Raw genomic sequence first — 26,944 nt, 5'->3', positions numbered from 1 at the left:
ACACGCTAATAAAATTTAAATGCAATATCAAGGCACCGTGGCAAATTCTAGCAAAATATATGTTTGTATTTAAATGTATATTTTTGGCAAATATGAAATGAATAATTGCAATTTCTCACAGATTACTATTAGAAAGATTTCCCAAGATAGCAAAAAGATATCTCACCGTGGTAATTTGCTACCGTTGACCACTAGAAGCATATGTTCAATTTGAAAACGACATCTAACCATTTAACTACTTACCAACAGATGGCGCTTAGGGAAGTAAGTTGACATTTAATTAAACTAACTGATAATTGCAATTCGCGAAATTTACCAGTTTTTGGAGTGTGATAAAATTGTGAGACTTTCAGTGTATAACTAAAAAAATTTTTGAAATTAATAATTGGGCGCATGAAGATACTCGACCTAAATAACTTAGTTCTCGATTTCACTAATTGTCATAACAATCCCTTATACTATAGGCTGGAATTACGCATTTCAAATTTTTCATTCCAGTTCATTTTACGGTTAGTGTTTGATATGTTTTTGAAATCTATATTTAAGGAAGTCAAATATTGGTAAGTAAAAATATATAATATATGTACATATAAAAACAAGTTGAGTTTGATTAATTATGGCATGTAGAATAAAGTATTTATTGCCAAGCAAAGCTCGGTCGCCCAGGTACTAATCAATTAAACGGGTAATCGTTACCAATATTAATCAATATTCAACATGTCTGATATAATATAATACATTCTGATACTGATCATTGAACAACTGCGTTTTTCGAGGCGTTCCAAAAATGTATAACGCATTAATAGCCCTACAATGACATTTGCTAGTAAACGCCGCTTAAACGGCAAGTATACACCTTTTTATATCTATATAAGTTATTTTGACTTGAATATTGAGTATAAAATGATGCTACATAGATACATTTGTACACCTATTTTAATGTTTATATTTTAGTTAGTATTGCCACCACCACCGAAAATTGGTAAAAAACTACCCCACCCGCGTGCTTGGGATTCTGTGGGCACTGTAAAATATATATGAACATTATATTAGATAAATACACAGATTATGAAGTATGTTGACAATATACTAACATTTTTGTCCTTTAGCCACGCAATTAAGCATTTCGATTTCATTTCTACTCAATTTTAATATAGTGTTGAGTACGGGAACTAAACGCACACGTTCATCGCTACTTGTTAGTGTAAGGAACTGGAAATGAAGAGAGATTTAATACAAATAATGGCAAATGCCAATCGGGAAAATATAGAATCAGCTACAGGATAAAAACCGTTGATGAATGCCACATAACAGTCAGAAATTCAATGGGTTGATAAGCGCAATACAAAGCTTTATAGCTCCAAAGCTTCCGCACCGCAAAGAGGAATCCTGTTACAAATATGAATGTATCATCCACATATTTAGCAGGCGAGGCTCTGGCGACCTCATGTTCCTCATGGAACCAGGGGGTGGGCGGGATGGCCTAGAAGGTTTAATTTGGTCATATTAATCGTTCCCGAGCTGGTCGGGACAGTCCCTTAATGGTGCTTGTTGCCTGCGCGTACCGGATCTGTAGCCAGCAAAAGACCGTCAACATCGATAACACTCCCCAAGACCTTCTTGGCGTTAATACAACAACAACATAACTGCCAGTTTTTGGCTTAAATAATTAAATTAAATTACCTTAAGCACAACATTTTTTAAGTACTCTGCATTGTGCATATGCTTTTCCCGTTCAACAGCACGCTCTTGACGACGCAACTCCTCTTTTAGCATATCATTCATTTGTGTTAGTTTTGCTAAGTCCTGTTCGTTCTCAGCTAATAGCGCCGTTAAATGGCGTACACGACTTTCTTGTTTAGTCAGCAAATCCCGTGTTACATTTAATTCCACATGTAAACTATCTTCAGTGCTGTTAACAGAAGCAATTAGGCCACCAAAACTATTACCACTTAAAGATGTAGTTATTGTATCTGTTTGGAATTCATGCATTGGCGCATTAAGTAATTCTTCTAATGGCATAAAATCGTGCTGAGACCGACTTGAGCTATTCGATATCTTACGGAATACTTGTTGATTGACACTGCCTACAGCGGCGGCGTTGGCGGTAGTAGTATTCGTTACCTCATCCGAACCTTCAGCATCTTCACGTTCGGTAAGCTTTAAAAGCTCTGATTGCATTTGGTGCTCGTTATTACATGTATTCGTATGAGCTAAAGATGCATTCGTTGAAAGTGGTAGTACTGAAGTAGCACCTCCGATTGTGGTCGGCAAGCGTTTTGGCAGCACCAAGGTTTGATCAGTTTTTTCGGAACGCAAAAACTCAATTTGTCGTTGATATTTAATTTCAAGTTCCAAAAGCTGTTGCTTATGACACTCCTGTTGCGCTTCCAATTGTTGACGTTGTGAACGTGAAGCCGTTTGTTGTGCTTGCAATTGGTTGCGTTGTTCATGCAGCAAACGTTCATTTTGTTGACGCAACTCACCTATTACAGTTTCAAGTTCTTCAACACGTCGTTGCAAAGTTTCATTGTCTAAATACAAATCAGCATTATGTTGCTGAAGCGTTGCAAGTTCTTTTGTTTGTGTAGCGATTGCTTCGCGTTGCTTCTCTTCGTTAGTACGTAATTGTATCAATTCTTCTGATAATGCTTTGTCTCGTGTGATACCCGTTGTTTGATGTTTACGCAAAACAGCTTGCGCCTTTTGTTTATATTCTGAGTGCTCTGCGCGTAAATTCTCCAAGGCACTTACAACGTTGTCGTGTTTTATTTGCAATTCGCGTAAATCTTTTTCTGTATGCCCTAAACGTTCGACCGCTTCATCCTTTTCTTGTTGAGCTACTCGTACAACTGCTGCAGTTTCGGCTGCGCATTGCGAAACTGCCGAGCCTAATTCTTCCCGTTCTTGTTTCAGACGTTCTTGTTCCTCTTCCAGCTGTTTGTTATACTCAGTTGCTCCTTGCTTGGCATGCAATGTATCCTGCAATTGTTTTTGCAAAAGATCCACTTGATATTTAAGTTCTTTTGCATGGCATACCTCGGCTTCTTTTGCTGACTCTACAATTGTAATCTCTTTACGCAATTGTGTTATAGTATGTTCTTTGCTAATTATTTGCTCATTCGCTTTTTCCAATTCATTCGTTCTTACAGCTAATTTGGTTGTTGCATCATTGAGTGACTTCTCAGTAGCTTCAATTTCTAAATTAAGTACATTTGCTTGCTTACGCATTGCTTTTAGTTTTTGATTTTCCAATTTTAATGCATCAATAAGTTGTTGTTGTTCGCTATTTAATTTTTGCAAATGGCTGTGTTGTTTGCGCAATTCCCCCAACTCCGCATTGAGTGAAACATGCACCGTTTGTTGCTGTCCCACTTCACTCATTTGGGCTGTTTGTTCGTGTAGTTTTTTCTTCAGTTTAACAGCGAGACTGCGTAATTTATTGTACTTCTCCTCAAAACTATCGTCAACTTCACGCATGCGCGTCATTTCTTCTGCACGCGAAATTGTTGATGTCGACAATATGTCACTTTGCGTATCGGCAACCGCGCCGGTTCCTAAATTGGAACGTAATGTTTGCAATTCTTCATTTAATATGCGCAACTGTTCCTCACTTTGTGTGCTAACAAATTCAAGTTGACGAGTTTTTTGGCGCGTTATATCGATTTCATGCGTAATTTCAAGTACTTTTGCTTCCTTTTCTGCTATAGCAGCATCTTTTTGTAAGAGTACGTCATCGATTTGTTTTAATTTTGCATTCGTTTTGCGCAATTCATTCATAAGCTCTTGTTGCTTTTCTTGTTGACGTGATATCATGTCACCACGTCCTTTCAGTGCTTCGTTTAATTCACGCATTTCACATAATAAATCGGAATGTTCTTGCTCCATTTGCTTATAACGGTTTTGTAGTTCCGCATAATTGTCTGCTGTTGTTTTATTATTCTCTTCAATATGTTGCTGTTCACATTCATGCTTGCGAATTAGTTCTAGCAATGCTATCTTATCTTGCTCTAACATTTTTATGACATCACCTGCATTCTGCAAATCTTCGCGGACTTGCTTGAAATCTTTGAGTTTCAACAAAAGATTTTCGATTTCATTTTTCAAACACTCTTTGTCTCTTTGCAGTTCTTCTACAAACTTGCAACGTTGCTTTAAGCTATCCCTCTCCATTTCTAATGCTTTCAAATGTTGCATTAATTCCTTATATTCAGCATGTTGCTTATATTGATCTGACTCTCCTCCACTTAAGCGCGTTTCAGTTGCATCTAACTGTTTTCCTAATTCTGACAACTCTTGGTTCAAATGTTTTGATTCAGTATTTCCCGTTTTTTTATTCAAAATAAGAATACGCTTTTGTAATTCTTCGTTTTGGTGCAGTGCTGCAGCTAGTAAAGTATCCTTTTCTTGCAAATCGTAACGCACTTTTTTGGTGAGTTCTAGGATCTCTTGCAGCCTTTTTTCGACTGCGCTTACATTGACGTTTGGTAAACTATTTTCTTCTGCAGTGGCTGTTTTGGTTTGTATGCGTTGTCGCAAATCTTTATTCTCCTTTTCCAGTGCATTCATTTGGATAAATATCAATTTTGAGGCATTTACTATTTCCTTTTGCCATTTTGATATTGCTTCAGCATATTCGTGTTGTGTTTCCAAGAGTACTCGTTTACATTCTTTAAGATTTTCAAGCTTCCGATGTACTTCAACGAAGCGTTCTTTCAAAGTATTGAACTTTTGACGCTGTTCTGTGTTTATCTGCCTTACGCGACTATATTTTCGTGTTAGCTCTTCTAGAGATTGTTTTGCGTAATTTTCTTGTTCCTTGAGCGCATTATTTTCCTCTTGCATTATAGATACTGTGCCCTGCAGTGCATTGTTCAAACTTTCGACCTCTCTAAGTTTATTTACTTCAAGTTCAAGCAATGACAAATGTTTCTTTTGTTCCAAGCCCAAAATATTGACCTTTAGTGTCACAAAATGTATACATGTTTTAAAGCATGTATCAAAAATACACAATAAAACCAACTAACCTGTTTTAGCTGATCCTCCATACGGTCTATGTCTTTTAAAAGCGTCTCATTATCGTTATTAACTCTATTCAACTGTCGTTCCAAAGACTCATTTTCAATGCGCAACTTAGTAAGAGCTTCTCCGTCTACTTTATTCTTTTTTTGTAGATCACTAAACTCATTTGTTAGTTTAAGTTTTTGTTTTGTGAACTGCTCCAAAGTCTCCTTCATTGTTAAAAGTGCCTGCTTGTCCGCATCTTTTTGTGTTTCGCTTTGCAATATGGACTCTTTCAATCTACGATTCTCCTCCACTAATTCTATGTATAAAAAAAAAGCAATGATTTTCTTACATTTACAAAAGGCGATATTGCCATTGTGTCCTTTGTACTCACCATCTTTGGCTAGTTTGGCTTTTTTCGCGATTCCTAATAGTCCCTTGTATTTTTGTAACAGCTCTTCCCTAGTCAAGGCCTCAATGGGGCTCTTCTATTTTGGCATAGAGAAATGTAAAAATAAACAAAGACATTCTGGTTTAATGTTGATGACGTACCGTCAGTGCAGAAGGTGCGGCTTCCAACTTTTCTTCCATTGTTACGGGATGTACTATTTTTATTGTTGTTTATTTTACTTTATTTCAATGGGCCTAGTAATTTTATTACTCTTATTTATTCATTTGGTAATAGTCTAGTTGAGGGGTCGACTGCTAATACGCGTCAAAAAATATCGGGAGAGGTGTCAAACGACGCGTCTTGACATCAGTATTAATAATCCGAAGGCGGAAAATAAAAATTTTAACGCGTTCAAAAGATATTAACGAAAAACCGAAAAAGACCCGCGGGTACCTCCGAAACCGGGGGTCGGATCCATAGTATTTTTGCGCAGAACACCTTTCTACGTTGGCGGCCTTCGGCCGCGCTTATAAAAAATAACCCTGGGCTACGCCATGCCAAGTCCGGGTGTGTCGTATAACCGTGGCTACCGCCACGGTGATGCACAATTTTTTTTGGGGGTACTAACACAACAACAACCACATGGAAATCGCCAACTTCAACTGCAAATATCTCCGGACAGAGATAAAATTTTCCTTTTCCGCCATCGGATTATTGTTCTCGAGATTAATACGCGTCTTTTGACAGCTCTCTCGATATTTTTGGTAGCGTATTAGCAGTCGACCCCTCAACTAGACTATTACCATTCATTTTGCCTACATAATACGTATGACAAAATTTACGAATAACATTAAACGAATAGGAGAAAAAATAAATTAATTTAGCTCGCTATGAAACGTCAAATGTCAAATTAAAGGCTTAAACACAACTGGTTCAACGAAATGGAATGGAGAGAACACAAAACTTTGCAATTCCTGTGTGTTGTGGGAAAATAATGGGCTAAATGCATGTATTTACTAAAAAAAATAACTTAAAGTGATGTGACAATATTTTTTTATCAAAAATTTACCATCACGGCAGTAACTTATTGTCAATGTGTTGGTTACATTTTGCGTTTTCCATCTCCTTTTGACAATTCCTATACCAGTGAAATGAAAAAAATAAAATTATATAAAACAAAAACACGGAAAGAGTAAACAACTTGAAGAAAATGTAAGGAAAATAGATAATTTGTTTACATGCGAAACTATATAAATGTTAATAATTCTATTGTCAAGAAAACTGATGTTTTATATTAATGCTGACAGCTCTTATAAAGTTGATTCAGATAGTTCCAATGCGGGTCTTATTTCAGTTTTGAACGAGTTACAATTTTTATTTTCCTCCTTCGGATTATTAATACTGATGTCATGACGCTTTGACACCCCTCTCGATATTTTTTGACGCGCATTGGCAGTGCCAAGCCCCCATTACTGATACTTAGCATAGACTTGACTTGACAACTTGCCACGATTATACACTTACCCACGATTATACTCCACTTAGCGTATACAATCTGGCATCATAATCCGCTTTGAAATTTATTTTTAAATAAATATCAATTTGTATGAAGAAATGTCAAAATGAAATGGAAACAAACAAATGGCATCTCAAAATGTAAACGTCACTTAGAACTTACATAGAAAATCAAAATTCAACAGACTTCTGTCAAGTTAAAGGCCCCATTACTGATACTTAGCATAGACTTGACTTGACTTGGCAACTTAGCCACGATTATACTCCACTTGGCGCATAAAATCTGGCATCATAATCAGCGTTGAAATTTATTTTTAAATAAATGTCAATTTGTATGACAAAATGTCAAAATGAAATGGAATCAAACTAATGGCATCTCAAAATGTAAACGTCACTTAGAACTTACATAGAAAATCAAAATTCAACAGACTTCTAAGTCAAGTTAAGTTTTGAGTAATCAGTAACATGCAATGTTCATTTAACAGAACTGTAAGTGACAGTTCTCCATTCAAGTCAAGTCTATGCCAAGTATCAGTAATGTGCCCTTCATGCTGTCGTAAAAAATTACCCATTTGGGCCACATTATCTATCATCCGGTGGCAAAATCCTGAGCCAGATAAATAATTTTGCATGTAAATGCAACAACAACGATTTGAGCCAGATAAATCCAGATAGAAGTCTGGTTCAATTTGTGAGCCAGATAATTTGTTAATTACTTCTTTTTAGGTTGGCAACGCGGCCTTTAATATACGTACTTTTTCAAAAATAGATGTCGCTGCTTAGCCTTTCGCCGTATGAGTTAAATGAAAAACAGCGGCGTCATCTGCCTATAACATTTCAAGTGTGCGAAAATTTCACGACATCTGCTTCTCAAGTCTCTCAATGAGCCAGAGCATTCCCGTGAGAATTGAGCGTGAGCCGGAGCTGTAAAACTCACGGAAAGACGACAATTGTTGTATTCCCTTCAAAAAACGCGAGTACTCTATAAATAATGTAAGGAATACTCCTTTGGGAGTATAGGACTGCTCCAAATCTAATCTGTATTCATACCAAAAATGTGCTCCAATTAACATTGCGATGTCCTAGGAGAGGAGTAGGTGATCCCACTCTCGCTTTGTTTGTGAGTATTCCATAGAGTACATACGTGAGAGTACTTTCCAAAGTACTTTCACTGTTGTACTCCATGGAGCACCCACAGAGGATCATATGCCAAAGTACTAAAGAGGGATTGTGTTGGAAAGAATTGTCGAAGTGAATTTAATTTAAAATGAAAGTAAATGAAGAGGGGCAATACAACTTTTATATTTTATACCACGAATATTCTTATGTTATTTAGCATTTGCGTGAATAAAGAAACTAATATTTCTCTATACTATGGTATGTATACATAAAACCAGTGCGCATTTTATCAGAGTTGCCATAGTAAAATTTTATTATCAGTTATTTGTATGCAATATTTTACTTTTGGCAACTCTGTTCGATCGTCATCGTGTCGTGATCACGGTCGTTAAAAAACGAGCAATGATCGGCTGATGGTGGTCCGCAAACGCATTGCAAAGGAGTATTGTTAGAGTACCCTGCAAAAATTGTTGGATTACATGTTCCATTTTCTTCATGTTGTAGTACTCTAACAATACTCCTTTGCAATGCGTTTGCGGACCACCATCAGCCGATCATTGCTCGTTTTTTAACGACAGTGATCACGACACGATCACGATCGAACAGAGTTGCCAAACGTAAAATATTGCATGCAAATAACTGATAATAAAATTTTGCTTTGGCAACTCTGATAAAATGCAACAGCGCACTGGTTTTATGTATACATATTATATTAGTTTCTTTATTCACGTATGCGTATTATATTAGTTTCTTTATTCACGCAAATGCTAAATAATATAAGAATATTCGTAGTATAAAATATAAAAGTTGTATTGCCCCTCTTCATTTACTTTCATTTTAAATTAAATTCACTTCGATAATTCTTTCCGACACAATTCCTCTTTAGTACTTTGGCATATGATCCTCTGTGGGTGCTCCATGGAGTACTACAGTGAAAGTACCTTGGAAAGTACTCTCACGTATGTACTGTATGGAATACTCACAAACAAAGCGAGAGTGGGATCACCTACTCCTCTCCTAGGACATCGCAATGTTAATTTGAGCACATTTTTTGTATGAATTCAGATTAGATTTGGAGCAGTCCTATACTCCCAAAGGAGTATTCCTTACATTATTTATAGAGTACTCGCGTCTTTTGAAGGGTAGTCCAACATGAAGAAAATGGAACACATAATCCAACAATTTTTGCAGGGTTTGCATGTTAAAGCTCTACCCGTATCTGGATCACGTTTCATTGGAACACGAGGAATGAGATTTGATCGTGAGTCAGAGCTCGATAACTCAATGTAACGGTCCTAAAGCGGCAGTTACCCCGACGTGTGCCGTACGTACGGACGTTTGTCGTACGAAACACGTTTGACTGAACCCTCAAGCCCGTAGGAATGAATGTGTGCATCTGTGTACATGTACATAACAGATTTGTGTGTGTATTGTTTACAGATAAACACTGTTGCCATTGAACAGTTTCCATGCATGCTTATGGAAACATCAACTTTTTCCAATTTAATTTTTGATGTTGTAAAAGGCTGGAATTAATATTAAATAAATATAAATAGATTACATATTTATAATCTGCACTTTTACATAATTATTTCGAATTATTTTCACAATTTTTCAAACTTTAATTAGGTGTTTTTGCATAAAACTGCAACCTTCAAAAATTAGCGCACAAAAGTTTACTAGGCAACTCTGTCTAGTGAGAGAGCGATCAGCTGACACGTTCTTACGGAAAAAATCAAAATTGTTTTGATTTCTACGTTCCGGGCTACGTACGTACGGGCGTTGCACGTCGGCGAGTTTTCGTTTACATTGCACACTCATAAGATAGGTCGTGTCAGCTGACACGTTTTTTGTACGTACGTTCGTGGGTTACTGCCGCTTAAAGCTGCAGATATTGGTGCGTTATCGGTAACCGTATCGGTAATCACCACAAATCACACAGAGAAGATTGTGCATTCACGAGTTCAAAATTGCTTCGTTCTGCGCATATACGTCACAATTGACTGCTTCAGCGAATGAAAAAAAAGAGAAAAAAACAAGAGCTAAAGGAAAATGACTTAAAAATTGCTCATAAAATAATTTTTACATGAGCAATGCGCCACCTTCTATAATTCCATCATGGACAACCCCAGATCACACACACAAGATTGCGCATGTAAACAAAAAATCCGCTGTTTTTTATGGGCAATTTTAATGTCATTTTCTTTTAGCTCTTGTTTTTGTCGCTCTTTCTTTCATTCGCTCAAACAGTCAAGTGTCACGTAATCCGCAGAACGAAGCAATTTTGAACTCGTGAATGCGCAATCTACTATGTGTGATTTGTGATCGGTAACCTTATCGCAGCTGATTCGACCAACCTTAGGGGAATCAATTTACACCCCTATTATGAGTTTTTATACGATAGACGATAAACGCTTGCTAGCGTATCGTAAAAAATTAGCTTTCATATTGCGATTTCCACACGCCCGATAGATGTACTATTGTGAATGACAGCAGAGTTTTGTTTACAAATTTTTGTGAATCTATACGAAACAGATAGCAAAACAAAACGTAAATACTAACAATTCATTTATCTTGTACGTGAAAGTGGAAAAAGTTTTTAAAAGCTGTAATAATAAAATGTTTTGTGCAACCTCTGTTACCTTTTATATAAACTCAAATGAACAAATTGAAGAAACTTGCATAGATGCCATAGAAAGAAGAAAATTGAGAGATGCTTCCAATTTTCTTGAAATGAACTCTACACTGTAAGTCCCTGACATACTAAAAGTAAAGAAAAAGTTTAATAAACAAAATTGATGTTAGAGTATGTCTTAACAGAAATAGAAGGCAGTTTGCGCGCCCGTAAAAATAGGTCATCCATCCCAAATATTTTGAAGGTTTGTGCCACTTTAAGGCTTCTTGCCCAGGGTGTTGCAACAGAGTGTTGGGAATGAGGCTTTAGTTGGGTCCTTTAGATTTTGTAATAATTTTATATTTACTTTTATTTAAATAGCTCCCAACGTATCGTGCAAAAATTTATCAACGATGGCTAGCGTAGAAAATTGAACGGTTGATGCGATAGTTAGCGTATGGCAATACCACGATAAACGATAAACGCTAACGATCGGGTTTCACACGCTAGCATTTATTTCATAATATGGTATAACAGATTGCAAGCGTTTATCGTGTATCGTATGAGTTCATAATAGGGGTGTTAATCGATTATTTGTGCCATATCGTAACGCTAAGGTCGTAACCGTATCGTAGCCAACCAATTGGTTTTTGGTTTTTCGCCATATCCATAACTTAAAAATATTTGAGTTGGTGAATTTAATAACTTTATGTAGATTTTATTCATTGCTTTGGATACGTTATGACTAGGAGACTTATTTTTTGCGGAATATGTTTGTAATTTTTTGCGTTTTCTTCGTTTTTATGAAATTTTCACGATTTTTACGTTAAGGCCCCGTTAATCGATAACAATTTATCGTATAGGGTTACGTTAGGGAAACGACTACAGTGATACGACAAACGGCACTAATGACGCTTTAATGTCGTTGACATGCAATTTCTGTCTAAAAGCCAAATTAAACTTCCTTAACCCTAACGCCATAGTCGTAACCATACCCATATCCATAACCATCTCAATGTGATCGATTAATGGTGCCTTAACCTAAAAATCGTGAAAATTTCATAAAAATGATGAAAACGCAAAAAATTACAAACATATTCCACAAAAAATAAGTATCTTAGTCATAACGTATCCAAAACAATGAAGAAAATCTAAAAAAAGTTATTAAATTCACCAACTCAAATATTTTTAGGTTATGGATATGGCGAGAAACCAAAAACCAATTGATTGGCTATGGCGTTAGCGTTATGGTATGGCACCATTAATCGATTACATTCCGTTCCATAAGGTAGGTTCGATCAGCTGATTTATCTGGTTATGGCTTTATGGTTATAAGTCACCATTAATTCGCCCTTAAGCTAAGGCCACACTGAGCTGCACTACACTGCGCTTCAAAATATTATTTGCATGTATTCTTATGGAACAATTCACACCTAGCGGCAGCAGCACTACGCGACGCGGCCATGAGCGGCAATGTTGATCAAATAGGCAAAAAAGTGAAGCGCCGCTGCCGCTACATGTCGCGCCGCTAAGTGTGCACGCACCTTTAATTCGCCCTTAATTTCGATGAAATTAAGAATGCCTAATACATAACGAAATTACTAAGTTCGAGCTAATTTCGGCTGAAATTAATAATCTTCCGAAATCAACTTAATTTTGGTGCCGTGGAGACGTACTATTAAGGGCCAATTAAACTTCCTTAACCTTAACGCCATAGTCGTAACCATACCCATATCCATAACCATTTCCAATGCGATCGATTAATGTTGCGGGTTGGATTTTATATAAGGTGCCACGATTTTCAAACTTTTGCTGATTTTTAGGGGTAGAGGGGGTCCTAAAATCACAAAATTATCATCCGCAACTCTAGGAAACTCTTAGTTTATGAAATATAAGCTTTTTAATTTCCAAATTTAGTAAAATTTCAACTTAAGTCCTGCACTTAAAATTCGGGTCGCACATGCCGATAGCGGTATCAAAAAACCGGTAATTGCGTCAAGATTCAAAATACGAAAGCAGAAACTACATTTTTTTTATCTCGTTTAAAAGTTATTCGCGGAAAACCCGTAGGTACTATTGTCGCTTTTTTCGTTGTTGCAATTAAACAAATGACGGTGGTGAATAGTGTTGCCAGCTCAGCAACAATATCTTTTTATCTTGGTAGAACATTATAAGGTGGTGGCACGTCAACATAAATGCAAACAAACATACACTATTAATGTATTTTGTTTTTGTAAAACACTTTTAATAATTGTAGTGTAATATTATTTGGGGTGCTGCGCAGAAGGGTGTACTACGCAGAAGGACATCACCGTGGCGGTAGCCACGGTTATACCACACACCCGGACTTGGCATGGCGTAGCCCAGGGTTATTTTGTATAAGCGCGGCCGACTACGCAGAATTACCGTTGGAATCAGCATAAAAATCTCTATAAAGTCCAATTTTTTATTTTTTTTTTGACAAATGTATATATTCTGCACTTGTTTGTCAGGGTGTGGGTGTTCCCCGCGTTGGGCGTACCTTGGCCCGCTCGAGTGGTACGGCCGAACTCCCAAGTCAATGGCAAAAGTACCTAGAAAGACGAAATAAAAAGGTATGCAAAAGTAACAATCCTTAGATTCATTTTTCGAAGCAAGTGTACTTCCCGTAAACTCGACATCCCAAAGTCCCAACATCTCGTCCTCTACGCCTCAACGCCGGAGCCTGAAATAAAATAAAGAAAGAAAACAAAACACTTTAATTATTGAGGGCATGAAAGCGTAACACTTATCTAAGTGCACAATTTTTTTGTGTTGGGTAACGAATCACTCAAAATTACAACAACCATATGAAGTTCTTTCTTCAATTTCTTCCGCAAATATCTCGTAGCAGATATAAAATTTTTGAGTTCAGCGTTCGGACCCGTGATCCTGGGTCCAAAGCGCGTCTGCGGGCACATACTCACGATATTTCTTGGGCGAGTCATAGCAGCTGTGAGCTAAAGTCAAGAACCACCGTAGCTGCTTCTACAGGCAGTCCAGACGCATACTCTCGGGTAAAAAAAGGGCACCACATGAAATGGGGTCTTGTTTTTTTTTTAAATTCACTTCACCACTGAGTGTAAGTAGAAATAATTACACAAAAATAGCAAAAGGTAAAACATTTAGATTTATCACGCACGTAAAAATGTAAACAAACGAGAAACGTCAAACACGGGGTATGTTCACAATAGAGGAACTGGCAAAAGCTCTTTTCCAAGGGTTGCCAGATGGTAGCCATAGGGTAGCTCCGAGCGTGGTGAGTACAGGAAAGGGATGGATATAGGTTATTATGGTTACGGTCGAGATTAAGGATGATAATAGGAAAACGGCACAAGAAAACGGTGTATCTGCTATGTTGTTATCTATATAAGGGGGTGTGACTGTAGAAAAGAGATCAGTCCAAAAGTCTATTGCACCAATTCGTCTGTGCTGCGCGGTCCGTCATCGTACAAAATAAGTACCTAATGTGTAGTTAGAGTGTATTTCCCTGTGCGCGTAAAAGTAAAGCGAATTATAAGAGTGAGATTGTGTTTAAAAAAAAAAAGATCCGGTTTAAAGAAAAAAAGAAAAAAAAAACTTGTTTTTTTTAAAAGGCTTTTGGCCTTATAAAACCTATCGGGTCCGTCGGTAAAACAATTCAACCAACGGCATAATGGATGTGGAATAGATTTTATGAGGGTAAGTGCCAGATTTTTAATTTTTTTTTTGAAATTTTTTTTGTTAATTCCCTTTTTTTTTTGCGCCATTTGGGGTTCACGCAACCCCATTGTCGACTTCGGTTATGAAATTTTCCGGGTTTTAATCGCCCCCCATTTTAATTTTCTTCTTTTTTGAAATAATCATCCCTTTTTTGTTGTAAAATTTTCTGGATATATTTTAATTGTGTCGGAAAAATCTAACCGCTTTTTTTTCTTGTCTTTCTTGTTTCATATCCCTACTTAAAAACTAAAGTTTTCTTCGGTAAAAGTAATCCTCATAATGTTGAGCACGTATTTTTTTTGGAAGATTTTTGTTTTGGTGCTATCAATTTTGCTATTTTGTTGGTGTCATAAACACCCTAATAAAAATGCGTGAACGCCAAAATTGGCGTGAAATACCTCCATTAGCCCATGTAAGTCGAGCTGATTGGTATTTTTCTATTCCTCTAGTGGGAATGCCATCTGGTCACCGCGGATGACGAAAGCTCCAACAGCGCCAGGGAAAATTATTTATTACATTTTACCGGACATTTATGCGTTTCATGTATGCAGTTATACTGGTCCCTATACCAATCACCTATATTTGAAAACAACTATCCCCATATGTTATCTGGTTCCGGCAGTCGAGACTGCAAGCAATATATATATACCCTTAACAACATTAACAACTCGAGATCGACGAGAAGCGGCAGTAATAAGAGGAAGGTGTTTGCAGGGATAATTGTAGTCTAGTTTAGGTGTTTTTTATATATATAGTTTGTTCCTGTATGTAGTAAATCTCGTATAAATTTGAACCTTGCCAAATGTAAATGCACCTATAAGGCACTACAAAGGCACTCCAAACGGAGAAATTTAAGGAAATACGTTTTTTTCTGTATCGTGCAGTGGCCAATAAACCCTGCAACAAACCCCTGAACTCCCTTGAGAGCGCTCTTGTAGGTAGGCATTAGGGTGGTTTCTCGGATAATTTTTTGGAGTGGCTCCGATTGAGCCCAAAAGCGTTTGGATGAACTTTGGTGACCAAGTAGGCCTTGAACAAATTGCCAATCTCTGATTGGAAAACACTTGTAGGGTATATCCCATGATGGAAATGGGTGTAACATATATAAAATTATTCGTGTTTGAGTTATATACATGCTAATGGATAATATTTTTTTTTCTTTGCCAAAATTAGAATAATCGAAAGACTGATTTTTTTGTAACATTGTATTTTTTTTTAATGATTCCGTTACATGTACATATGTCTTATTTTTTTGGTACAGTGTCGTATATCGAACATTTTTTCAGAATATATACATACATACCGTTTTAAGTTTTGAAAGTACGTATATGAATCTATATATATGTATATATATATGTAGGCATACACCGTTCGGCAATCTATTTTTTTTGAAAACGGTTTGAATTTTTATTCCGTGTCCTTTTTTTTTGTGGTTTGTGTTAAGCCTGTGAATAATTATACATTTTTCTTGTGGTACCTGTGGATATTCACATATATATACATATATCGATTCGAGTGTGATATAAGTTTTTTGTTTGTCCTGGTCTAAATCTTTATTTTTCATGAGCATTGATATTTGGCTCGATAGCCATAAAGTACGTTTTCTTTTAATTTCTTTGTATAGAATTAAGGTATTTCAAATAAATAATATGGTAGATTGAAATTGGAAAAGAAATTGAAATGGTTTGCTAAAATTTAATCGGTTGGGGGAGGGTGAAGATGACATTAGGGTGAGTATGCAGGGTCATTTGGAGCAGAGGAAAAGGGGACTCGCTGCCAAGCAGAAATTCGAGCGGTCCAAGGCAGGGTGGGCTTTCTGCGAGGGAGGTGCACGGATGTAAGTTTAATGATGATTGTGACATCCGCCCCGCATCAAGGTGGACAAGGGTTAAGGGCCCCGACCTCTCGCCCTGAGCTAGCTGGGGGACATTCCACCTTGATCGCGCAAAGGGGCGGATTCACCCCTAAAAGGTGTACGTGACAATTATTATTAATATGGCGCCCAAACGAAAGCATAGAGAGGGGGCCGCTATAGTGATTATAGCGGCCAAACAAAAGAAATTTTTTTTAGTACCATATACATATAATGGTGATGAAATAAAATGTTATCGTGAGGATTGTACAGCAGCGCCGCTGATTGAAATAGGCGCCCGGCAATGAGCAAATTTGAAATTCGAAATCAACATCTAATTCGTTAGTAATAGCAAAGCTGATTTCATATAAATATATTTCAATCTTTAAAATATACATATACATATTTTGTTCACGTATGCAATCATCGAAGTAAACGGGTCTGGCCGTATGCGACCAACACCCTGTTTCGGTGACTTATTCATGGTGTTTGATCCGAAAATTTAAATGCACCGAGACAGGAGTGGGAAGCAGATGGCGAACCCTAGCAATAGCCCATAGATGGCATAGCCGCATTAGGGTGGCAGGCTATTTGCATTTTTTTTTATCTTCTTAAATTTACATTTTTTCTGGTGATTCATTACAATACAATCATATTTTTTTGTAGCTTCAGATAAAAGGAAGTCCTTATTGAGTTTTTTTCTTGTTAATAAGTTGCCCCAAAATTTTGGAATTTTTACATTATGACCTCAAGCGGTCGATTGCATAAAGCTTGTGTTGCACAATGTATACGAATTTTGAAACACATCCACATATAGATTTTTTTTTTGAAATGCTGAAGTGCATACACCCTCGTAGGAACGCAAGAGTTTGCTCCAATGACTCCTAGCATCAAACATTTTTTTTTGATAGGCCTGAATGTTATCTGCACCCACCCAAACCAATATATGTGAAATTTGAAATTGTTAATACTTTTTTGGAAAACAATTTGAAGTCAAAGAGTTTGACATACAATTCAAATTATAAAGAATTTTCTTTGAGGGAACATCCAAAGTAAATAGTTGAAACTGATCTTCGAAAACGAACGAAATTAAACGATAAATTTTTTTTGCTATAAACATCTTGTTTGAAAACAATTTTTGCGATCAGATTTGAAATCGAATTGCCTCCTTTTTTTTTGCGGGAAACAATTTAAAGTCAAATATTCTGAAATTGAATTGAAATTATAAATAATTTTTTTGGGGGAAACAAGTTAAACATACGGATAGGATTTTGGAAGTCGAAGTAGCGATCGAAGTTTTTTTTTGAAATTGAGCGGAAATCAGATTAATTTCTTTTTGCGAAATAAATCTAAAAAAAAAAAAAAAAAAATAGACGGTGCGATAAGGGGAAAACACCAATCGTATGGGTCGCTTTGAACCTTATAACACCCGATACAAGACTAAACAATTAAATAAACTAAAATCATCTAATATGGCGAACTCTCACGACACTACCTTTATAGATCTTTCTGATCGATTCGGGGGCGGTAACACAGCCGTAGCCGCAGGCGGAGAGACTAGGCAAGCAAATACTAATAACGCTTCAGCAGAGCCAAACAAGAGCACCGGTACTATTCCGAAAGCGCCTAAAGAGCAATCGCAACCATTACAAGCTCCACCATCGAACCTGAACTTTCCACCACCTACTACTAACAACACTGTCGAACCAAATCGAGCTTCTGTAGGCAACCCTCGTGGGCTTAGGGATGAGTTAGCACCAATTCTAAAAGAATTGATGGTCGAGGCGAAACAAGCCATTATGACAGAAATTCGCGAAAGTTTACCGGAGTTAAATAGGGCAGGTCCAAATACGGAGGCAGCGGTAGAGCAGTCAGGGGGCAACGATAGGGTTCGTAATCGAAATAATAAACGACGAAGACACAACTCAAGTATCGAATCTCGTGATTCCAGGCGATCCATGAATTTGGCTACACACGCTAATACTAATAATCATGACAGGGGTGGGAACAACTATCACCACATGGTCAGTGCAGCAGTCTACACGCGCAACAACCCACCACCAGCTCGTCAACCTCGTATAGTCGAAGAAAGGTAATCAGCAACTACCTCCGCAGGGCGTCAAGAAGTGTCAGGAATAAGGGATAGGGAAGTGTCCAGGCCAGACATTAAGGTAGAAAAATGGGGACTAGATTTTAAAGGGCATCGCGATGCCATGCCAGTCGAGGACTTTATATTCCGACTAGAATACCTAAAGACTCAATATGGGTGTACATGGAATGAAATAATACGCGATTTCCATCGATTGCTGAGCGGCGAAGCACGGGTGTGGTACTGGCTTTATATAAAGTCGCACGGCCGAGTCGATTGGCCGAGTTTACAGCTCGCGCTGCTACGCCAATATTCATCACAACGTACAGATTTTGAGATCCTTAGGGAATTGACAGAGAGGAAGCAAAGGCCGGGAGAAAATATCGACGAATATTTCCACGCGGTTGGTATTTTACGTTCACGACTTAAAAATCCGATACCAGAATACGAGATAGTACGATTAGTAAAAGGGAACTTGCGCGAATCATTAGCTAAAATGGTTTACCCAATTTCGGGTTATTCCCTAGACCAATTACGAATGGAATGCAAGGAGGTCGAGCGATGCCTTCCGCGCCGGGACCGCACGCCGTTGAGTACTTTTACGCCACGCGCACAATATGTGAATGAAATTTATCAATCGGAAGACGATGAGCGTTTTACTCCCGGTGATGAGGGTCAAGTCACCGTGGAGGAAATACGCCATCAATCTTCAAATAAGCAGTCGGGCGTTCGCAGAAACGTTTCGTGCTGGAATTGTGGCGCTGACGGCCACTTCTTCACCGAATGTATGTCGCTTCAGCGGCGCATTTTCTGTTACAAATGTGGCAAACAGGATGTTATTACTCCTAAATGCCCAATGTGTAACCCAGCGGGAAACGCTTTGAGGAACGCGATTGTGACGGGGGAATCGCGCTCCACCCAAACCTCGGCAAAGTAGACGCGTCAACAAATACAGAACCGTATATAGAATCAGCAATTACAACTGATATTTGCATTTTCAATAAAAACACAAAAACCGTAAAGCCCTCAAAGACAGGAAAGGAAAATACTATATCCTATGAAGAACGACTTAGGAAATACCTCGAAACTCGGGAAAGAATTTTTGCAGAAAGCATTGTTATGGGACGTCGGGCAGTTTCGCGGAAAATTCAGAAGGCAAGGGAACGATTTAAAAAGAGGAAAAAACTCCGACAGAAGGTAGTGGCATCTATTAGGAAATTAAGTACAACAGACCCGCGTGTGTATGCGGATATAGATATAAAGGGCATACAAACACGCGGCTTACTAGATACTGGAGCCTCCGTCAGTATTCTAGGCCGTGGCTGTCGGGAGTTTGTAGAAGGATTAGGAGTTCCTATCGAACGTTATGTGTCTTCTGTCACAACTGCAGGCGGCCGCAGACATAATGTCTTAGGCAAAATAACTTTACCGGTAAAGTTTAATACAGTGGAACAAAAAATTACATTTTTTTTATGCCCATATCTCGAACAAAAGATCTACCTCGGAGTCGACTTTTGGAGGGCGTTTCAGTTGGCACCTGAAGTTATTACCGTGGATGAAATAGATCTAACAAAAATAGAGCAAGAATTGGTATCTGATGAAGACAGGAACGAACGTCGGGTTTTACACTGTTTAACGCCAGAGCAGAAAGAACGTTTAGAAAAAGTAGTAAAAGAGTTTAGGACATATGAAGATCACGGGTTAGGACGAACTAGCTTGGAAAAGCATACAATAAAGTTAGTCGACGAAGCAGTACCTATTAAGGAGCGACATTATCCTCTATCGCCGGCAATGCAAGCCATCGTATATGAGGAAGTCGACAAAATGTTGGAGTTGGGCGTTATAGAGGAGAGTGAGAGCCCCTGGAGTAACCGAACGACAGTGGTGAGGAAGCCGGGGAAAAATCGCTTTTGTTTAGACGCTCGTAAACTAAACGCCGTCACTGTAAAAGACGCGTACCCCCTACAAAATATAGAGGGTATACTAAGTCGCATTGACGACACACACTTTATAAGTAGCGTCGACCTAAAGTTCGCGTTTTGGCAAATCGAGCTAGACGAAGCTAGTAAACCTTATACCGCGTTTACCGTGCCTGGACGTCCACTCTACCAATTCGTTACAATGCCATTTGGATTGTGCAATGCGGCCCAAAGACTATGTCGCCTAATGGACCGTGTCATTCCACAAAGACTAAAGTCAAATGTTTTTATCTATTTGGATGACTTATTAATCATCGCTCCTGACTTTGACTCACATCTTCGAATTTTACAAGAAGTCGTCATCTGCTTAAGAGACGCGGACCTTACGATTGGGTTGAATAAATCGAAATTTTGTTTTAAAGAGTTGCCATATTTAGGTTATATTGTAGGAGGCGGGATGTTAAAGACAGATCCTGAGAAGGTCAAAGCAATACAGAAAATCCCTGTTCCAAAAACGGTAAAAGAGGTGCGCAGTTTCCTCGGAACTGCAGGATGGTATAGGAGATTTATAAAAGATTTCGCCACAATGGCAGCACCTTTGACAGATTCGTTGAAGAAGGGGAGAAAGTTCGAAATGTCTGAAGAAGCAGTGGAAGCATTCAATAGCTTGAAGAGAGCACTCACAAGTGCTCCAGTTCTCAGACACCCTGATTTCTCAAAAAGATTTTTCATACAATGCGATGCATCTGATTATGGTCTGGGTGCAGTACTCTACCAAAAAGAAAGTGATGATGCAGAAAAGCCAATCGCATACTTTTCACAAAAGTTCAACGAATGTCAAAGAAAATATAGTACAACGGAGAAGGAATGTCTTGCGGCGGTGATGGCCGTCAAGAGATTTCGACCATATATTGACTTAATGCCCTTTACAATAGTGACCGACCACGCTAGCCTTAAATGGCTAATGTCTTTAAAAGATTTAAATGGAAGACTAGCTAGGTGGTCATTACAACTACAAGCTTTTAATTTCGAAATAGAACACCGTAAAGGTGCCGACAATATAGTGGCGGATACGCTCTCGCGTTGTATAGCAGAGGTCACAGAATCTCCAATAGCAAATATGGATACCGTTGAATTCGAATCGAAGGAATATAAAGAATTAATCAACACGATAGAAAACAATACAGATAGGTTGCCTGATCTAAAGGTAGAAGACGGCATGGTTTTTAAAAAGTTTTTGTCGAAAAACGTAGAACTAGAGGAAAATGAGTGGAAATTGTGGGTCCCTGAGGCGTTGACGTCAACGCTAATCGAAAACGCACATTGTCCAGAGATAGCTGCGCACGGGGGTATGGCGAAAACTCTACATAGACTTAGGAGGTTGTACTATTGGCCTAACATGGTGGTACAGGTTCGCAACTTTGTACGAGAATGCCAGACCTGTAAGGAAACAAAACCTTGTAATACAATTCTAAAGCCAGGGATCGGAAAAGAGGTAGTAACAGTCCGCCCTTTTCAAAAATTATACATTGACTTTTTAGGCAAATATCCGAGGTCGAAACGCGGCAACTGTTTTATTTTTATCATTATCGATCATTTTTCAAAGTTCATATTTTTGAAGGCAATGCGCGAAGCTACCGCGAGTAATGTGGTTAAGTTCTTAACCGAAGAAATTTTCCATAAGTTCGGTGTACCGGAAATCGTACATTCCGATAACGGTAAACAATTTGTATCCAAACAGTTCACGGAACTATTGGAAACGTACGGGGTTAGACACTTAAAAACAGCTTTTTATTCACCGCAATCGAATGCCGCCGAAAGAGCAAATCAATCGGTGTTAGCCGCTATCAGATCATATCTAGAAAATGACCATAGGGATTGGGATTTATACCTAACCGAGATTGAGTGTTCTCTTCGGAGTGCAGTGCACTCGGCGACAGGAGTGTCGCCATACTTTGCACTCTTCGGATTTAATATGTTCACAAATGGGGCTGATTATGCGCTCGCCAGGAAATTGAGTTGTCTTAATGACAACGAAATGTTTGTAATTGATCATAGTGACAAGCTTAGGTTAATGCGTGAGAAAATACAAGAAAATTTACATGAAGCGTACGAAAGTAACGCGGCGCGCTACAATAAAAGAATTCGCGAAATACAGTTCAAGCCTGGCCAAGAAATTTACAAACGGAATTTTGTACTTAGCGACTTTAAACAAAATGTAAACGCTAAATTTTGTCGCAAGTTCACTAAGTGTCGAATTACTAAGGCGCTAGGTAACAATATGTACTTGTTAGAGTCGTTAGCAGGGAAGAGTTTAGGGGCCTGGCACGCGAAGAACCTTAAACAATAAACGAATCCTAAAGAACCTAATTCTACCGGAACTAACGCTTAATAATTAACTTGATATTAGCTAACCTAGAACTAAATAACTTACGGTCAAATAACTTAAAACTACATAATGGTATACTAAATAACTTAATACTAGAATGCCGCGTCGATGACCTGAAAAAAAAGAACAAATTATAATAAACTTTATACACATATACTTCATAACTTGCGGAATACCACTCCGTCGATGAGGGTCAAGTCGGCGGCGTAGGATGTTTCTAAAAGGTGCCCGTTCTGGGGTTCATCTATAAAGAAACCAAAAAGTAAGAGTTCATATATATACATATTACAATTTTCGTTACTTCCCGTAACATATGCCCGGCTAAGCTCTCGAGGCAGGAGACGTTGTCAGGGTGTGGGTGTTCCCCGCGTTGGGCGTACCTTGGCCCGCTCGAGTGGTACGGCCGAACTCCCAAGTCAATGGCAAAAGTACCTAGAAAGACGAAATAAAAAGGTATGCAAAAGTAACAATCCTTAGATTCATTTTTCGAAGCAAGTGTACTTCCCGTAAACTCGACATCCCAAAGTCCCAACATCTCGTCCTCTACGCCTCAACGCCGGAGCCTCCTAAGATACACACTGAAATAAAAATAAATAAAGAAAACAAAACACTTTAATTATTGAGGGCATGAAAGCGTAACACTTATCTAAGTGCACAATTTTTTTGTGTTGGGTAACGAATCACTCAAAATTACAACAACCATATGAAGTTCTTTCTTCAATTTCTTCCGCAAATATCTCGTAGCAGATATAAAATTTTTGAGTTCAGCGTTCGGACCCGTGATCCTGGGTCCAAAGCGCGTCTGCGGGCACATACTCACGATATTTCTTGGGCGAGTCATAGCAGCTGTGAGCTAAAGTCAAGAACCACCGTAGCTGCTTCTACAGGCAGTCCAGCCGCATACTCTCGGGTAAAAAAAGGGCACCACATGAAATGGGGTCTTGTTTTTTTTTTAAATTCACTTCACCACTGAGTGTAAGTAGAAATAATTACACAAAAATAGCAAAAGGTAAAACATTTAGATTTATCACGCACGTAAAAATGTAAACAAACGAGAAACGCCAAACACGGGGTATGTTCACAATAGAGGAACTGGCAAAAGCTCTTTTCCAAGGGTTGCCAGATGGTAGCCATAGGGTAGCTCCGAGCGTGGTGAGTACAGGAAAGGGATGGATATAGGTTATTATGGTTACGGTCGAGATTAAGGATGATAATAGGAAAACGGCACAAGAAAACGGTGTATCTGCTATGTTGTTATCTATATAAGGGGGTGTGACTGTAGAAAAGAGATCAGTCCAAAAGTCTATTGCACCAATTCGTCTGTGCTGCGCGGTCCGTCATCGTACAAAATAAGTACCTAATGTGTAGTTAGAGTGTATTTCCCTGTGCGCGTAAAAGTAAAGCGAATTATAAGAGTGAGATTGTGTTTAAAAAAAAAAAGATCCGGTTTAAAGAAAAAAAGAAAAAAAAAACTTGTTTTTTTTAAAAGGCTTTTGGCCTTATAAAACCTATCGGGTCCGTCGGTAAAACAATTCAACCAACGGCATAATGGATGTGGAATAGATTTTATGAGGGTAAGTGCCAGATTTTTAATTTTTTTTTTGAAATTTTTTTTGTTAATTCCCTTTTTTTTTGCGCCATTTGGGGTTCACGCAACCCCATTGTCGACTTCGGTTATGAAATTTTCCGGGTTTTAATCGCCCCCCATTTTAATTTTCTTCTTTTTTGAAATAATCATCCCTTTTTTGTTGTAAAATTTTCTGGATACATTTTAATTGTGTCGGAAAAATCTAACCGCTTTTTTTTCTTGTCTTTCTTGTTTCATATCCCTACTTAAAAACTAAAGTTTTCTTCGGTAAAAGTAATCCTCATAATGTTGAGCACGTATTTTTTTTGGAAGATTTTTGTTTTGGTGCTATCAATTTTGCTATTTTGTTGGTGTCATAAACACCCTAATAAAAATGCGTGAACGCCAAAATTGGCGTGAAATACCTCCATTAGCCCATGTAAGTCGAGCTGATTGGTATTTTTCTATTCCTCTAGTGGGAATGCCATCTGGTCACCGCGGATGACGAAAGCTCCAACAGCGCCAGGGAAAATTATTTATTACATTTTACCGGACATTTATGCGTTTCATGTATGCAGTTATACTGGTCCCTATACCAATCACCTATATTTGAAAACAACTATCCCCATATGTTATCTGGTTCCGGCAGTCGAGACTGCAAGCAATATATATATACCCTTAACAACATTAACAACTCGAGATCGACGAGAAGCGGCAGTAATAAGAGGAAGGTGTTTGCAGGGATAATTGTAGTCTAGTTTAGGTGTTTTTTATATATATAGTTTGTTCCTGTATGTAGTAAATCTCGTATAAATTTGAACCTTGCCAAATGTAAATGCACCTATAAGGCACTACAAAGGCACTCCAAACGGAGAAATTTAAGGAAATACGTTTTTTTCTGTATCGTGCAGTGGCCAATAAACCCTGCAACAAACCCCTGAACTCCCTTGAGAGCGCTCTTGTAGGTAGGCATTAGGGTGGTTTCTCGGATAATTTTTTGGAGTGGCTCCGATTGAGCCCAAAAGCGTTTGGATGAACTTTGGTGACCAAATAGGCCTTGAACAAATTGCCAATCTCTGATTGGAAAACACTTGTAGGGTATATCCCATGATGGAAATGGGTGTAACATATATAAAATTATTCGTGTTTGAGTTATATACATGCTAATGGATAATATTTTTTTCTTTGCCAAAATTAGAATAATCGAAAGACTGATTTTTTTGTAACATTGTATTTTTTTTTTAATGATTCCGTTACATGTACATATGTCTTATTTTTTTGGTACAGTGTCGTATATCGAACATTTTTTCAGAATATATACATACATACCGTTTTAAGTTTTGAAAGTACGTATATGAATCTATATATATGTATATATATATGTAGGCATACACCGTTCGGCAATCTATTTTTTTTGAAAACGGTTTGAATTTTTATTCCGTGTCCTTTTTTTTTGTGGTTTGTGTTAAGCCTGTGAATAATTATACATTTTTCTTGTGGTACCTGTGGATATTCACATATATATACATATATCGATTCGAGTGTGATATAAGTTTTTTGTTTGTCCTGGTCTAAATCTTTATTTTTCATGAGCATTGATATTTGGCTCGATAGCCATAAAGTACGTTTTCTTTTAATTTCTTTGTATAGAATTAAGGTATTTCAAATAAATAATATGGTAGATTGAAATTGGAAAAGAAATTGAAATGGTTTGCTAAAATTTAATCAGTTGGGGGAGGGTGAAGATGACATTAGGGTGAGTATGCAGGGTCATTTGGAGCAGAGGAAAAGGGGACTCGCTGCCAAGCAGAAATTCGAGCGGTCCAAGGCAGGGTGGGCTTTCTGCGAGGGAGGTGCACGGATGTAAGTTTAATGATGATTGTGACATCCGCCCCGCATCAAGGTGGACAAGGGTTAAGGGCCCCGACCTCTCGCCCTGAGCTAGCTGGGGGACATTCCACCTTGATCGCGCAAAGGGGCGGATTCACCCCTAAAAGGTGTACGTGACATGTTCCAATTAAATACATTAATTTCAAATTCAGAGAATTACAAAACAAAATACATTGATAGTGTATGTTTGTTTGCATTTATGTCGACGTGTCACCACCTTATAATCTTCTACCAAGTTAAAAAGATATTGTTGCGGAGCTGGCAACACTATTCACCACCTTCATTTGTTTTCGTTTGTTTAATTGCAACAACGAAAAAAGCGACAATAGTACCGACGGGTTTTCCGCGAATAATTTTTAAACGAGATAAAAATTGCAGGACTTAAGTTGAAATTTTACTAAATTTGGAAATTAAAAGGCTTATATTTCATAAGCTAAGAGTTTCCTAGAGTTGCGGATGATAATTTTGCGATTTTTAGGACCCCCGTCACCCCTCGAAAAAGAGAAAAGTTAGAAAATCTTGGGACCTTATTCTAAATATTCCCCCAAAAAATCAGTCTTTTAGCCCAAAAAAATTAATAACATGTACAAAAAGTTATTGAATTCACCAACTCAAATATTTTTAGGTTATGGATATGGCGAAAAACCAAAAACCAATTGGTTGGCTATGGTATGGTTATGGCTTTAGCGTTATGTTATGGCACCATTAATCGACTACATTGATTTCCATAAGGTTGGTTCGCTCAGCTATTTTATCTGGTTATGGTAAATATGGTAAGTCACCATTAATTGGCCCTTTACATGCAGAGTGTGAAAAACAAAATCGATTATTTGTAGTGAACTATCGACTTTTTTTAACAAAGAGCCGAGTTTGCT

At 38.0% G+C, this 26,944-nt stretch overlaps 2 protein-coding genes across 4 annotated transcripts in view; one reads left to right on the top strand and one right to left on the bottom strand.

Annotated features, from left to right (window-relative positions):
- Nucleotides 1-539: 539 nt before the first annotated feature.
- On the bottom strand, nucleotides 540-5,681 carry GCC185 (GRIP and coiled-coil domain containing 185 kDa). Of its 3 annotated transcripts, none has more exons than XM_067784591.1 (6): nucleotides 5,557-5,681; nucleotides 5,399-5,489; nucleotides 5,028-5,323; nucleotides 1,684-4,959; nucleotides 1,095-1,212; nucleotides 540-1,024 (listed from the first exon to the last, which is right to left on the bottom strand). In XM_067784591.1, the coding sequence occupies exons 1-6, from the start codon at nucleotides 5,593-5,595 to the stop codon at nucleotides 951-953; spliced, it is 3,894 nt and encodes a 1,297-aa protein (XP_067640692.1). In that variant the 5' UTR covers nucleotides 5,596-5,681; the 3' UTR covers nucleotides 540-950. The 3 variants fall into 3 exon arrangements, with proteins under 3 accessions (XP_067640692.1, XP_067640684.1, XP_067640701.1); XM_067784583.1 differs by having other exon boundaries at nucleotides 541-1,024; nucleotides 5,399-5,492; XM_067784600.1 differs by lacking the exons at nucleotides 540-1,024; nucleotides 1,095-1,212 and adding an exon at nucleotides 1,234-1,616 and having other exon boundaries at nucleotides 5,399-5,492.
- Nucleotides 5,682-24,080: 18,399 nt separating this feature from the next.
- Jhbp12 (Juvenile hormone binding protein 12) overlaps nucleotides 24,081-26,944 on the top strand; it is a 109,624-nt gene continuing 106,760 nt past the window's right edge. The window contains exon 1 of the mRNA XM_067784544.1: nucleotides 24,081-24,186. Coding sequence (XP_067640645.1) covers nucleotides 24,165-24,186 — 22 coding nt within the window. The 5' untranslated portion in view covers nucleotides 24,081-24,164. The remainder of the gene's footprint in view (nucleotides 24,187-26,944) is intronic.

The sequence above is a fragment of the Eurosta solidaginis genome, chromosome 1 (genome assembly GCF_040869045.1).
Source record: "Eurosta solidaginis isolate ZX-2024a chromosome 1, ASM4086904v1, whole genome shotgun sequence".
NCBI classification, from domain to species: Eukaryota; Metazoa; Arthropoda; class Insecta; order Diptera; family Tephritidae; genus Eurosta; species Eurosta solidaginis.
The sequence above is the reverse complement of the archived record's forward strand: the minus strand, read 5'-3'. Positions and strand labels throughout refer to the sequence as shown.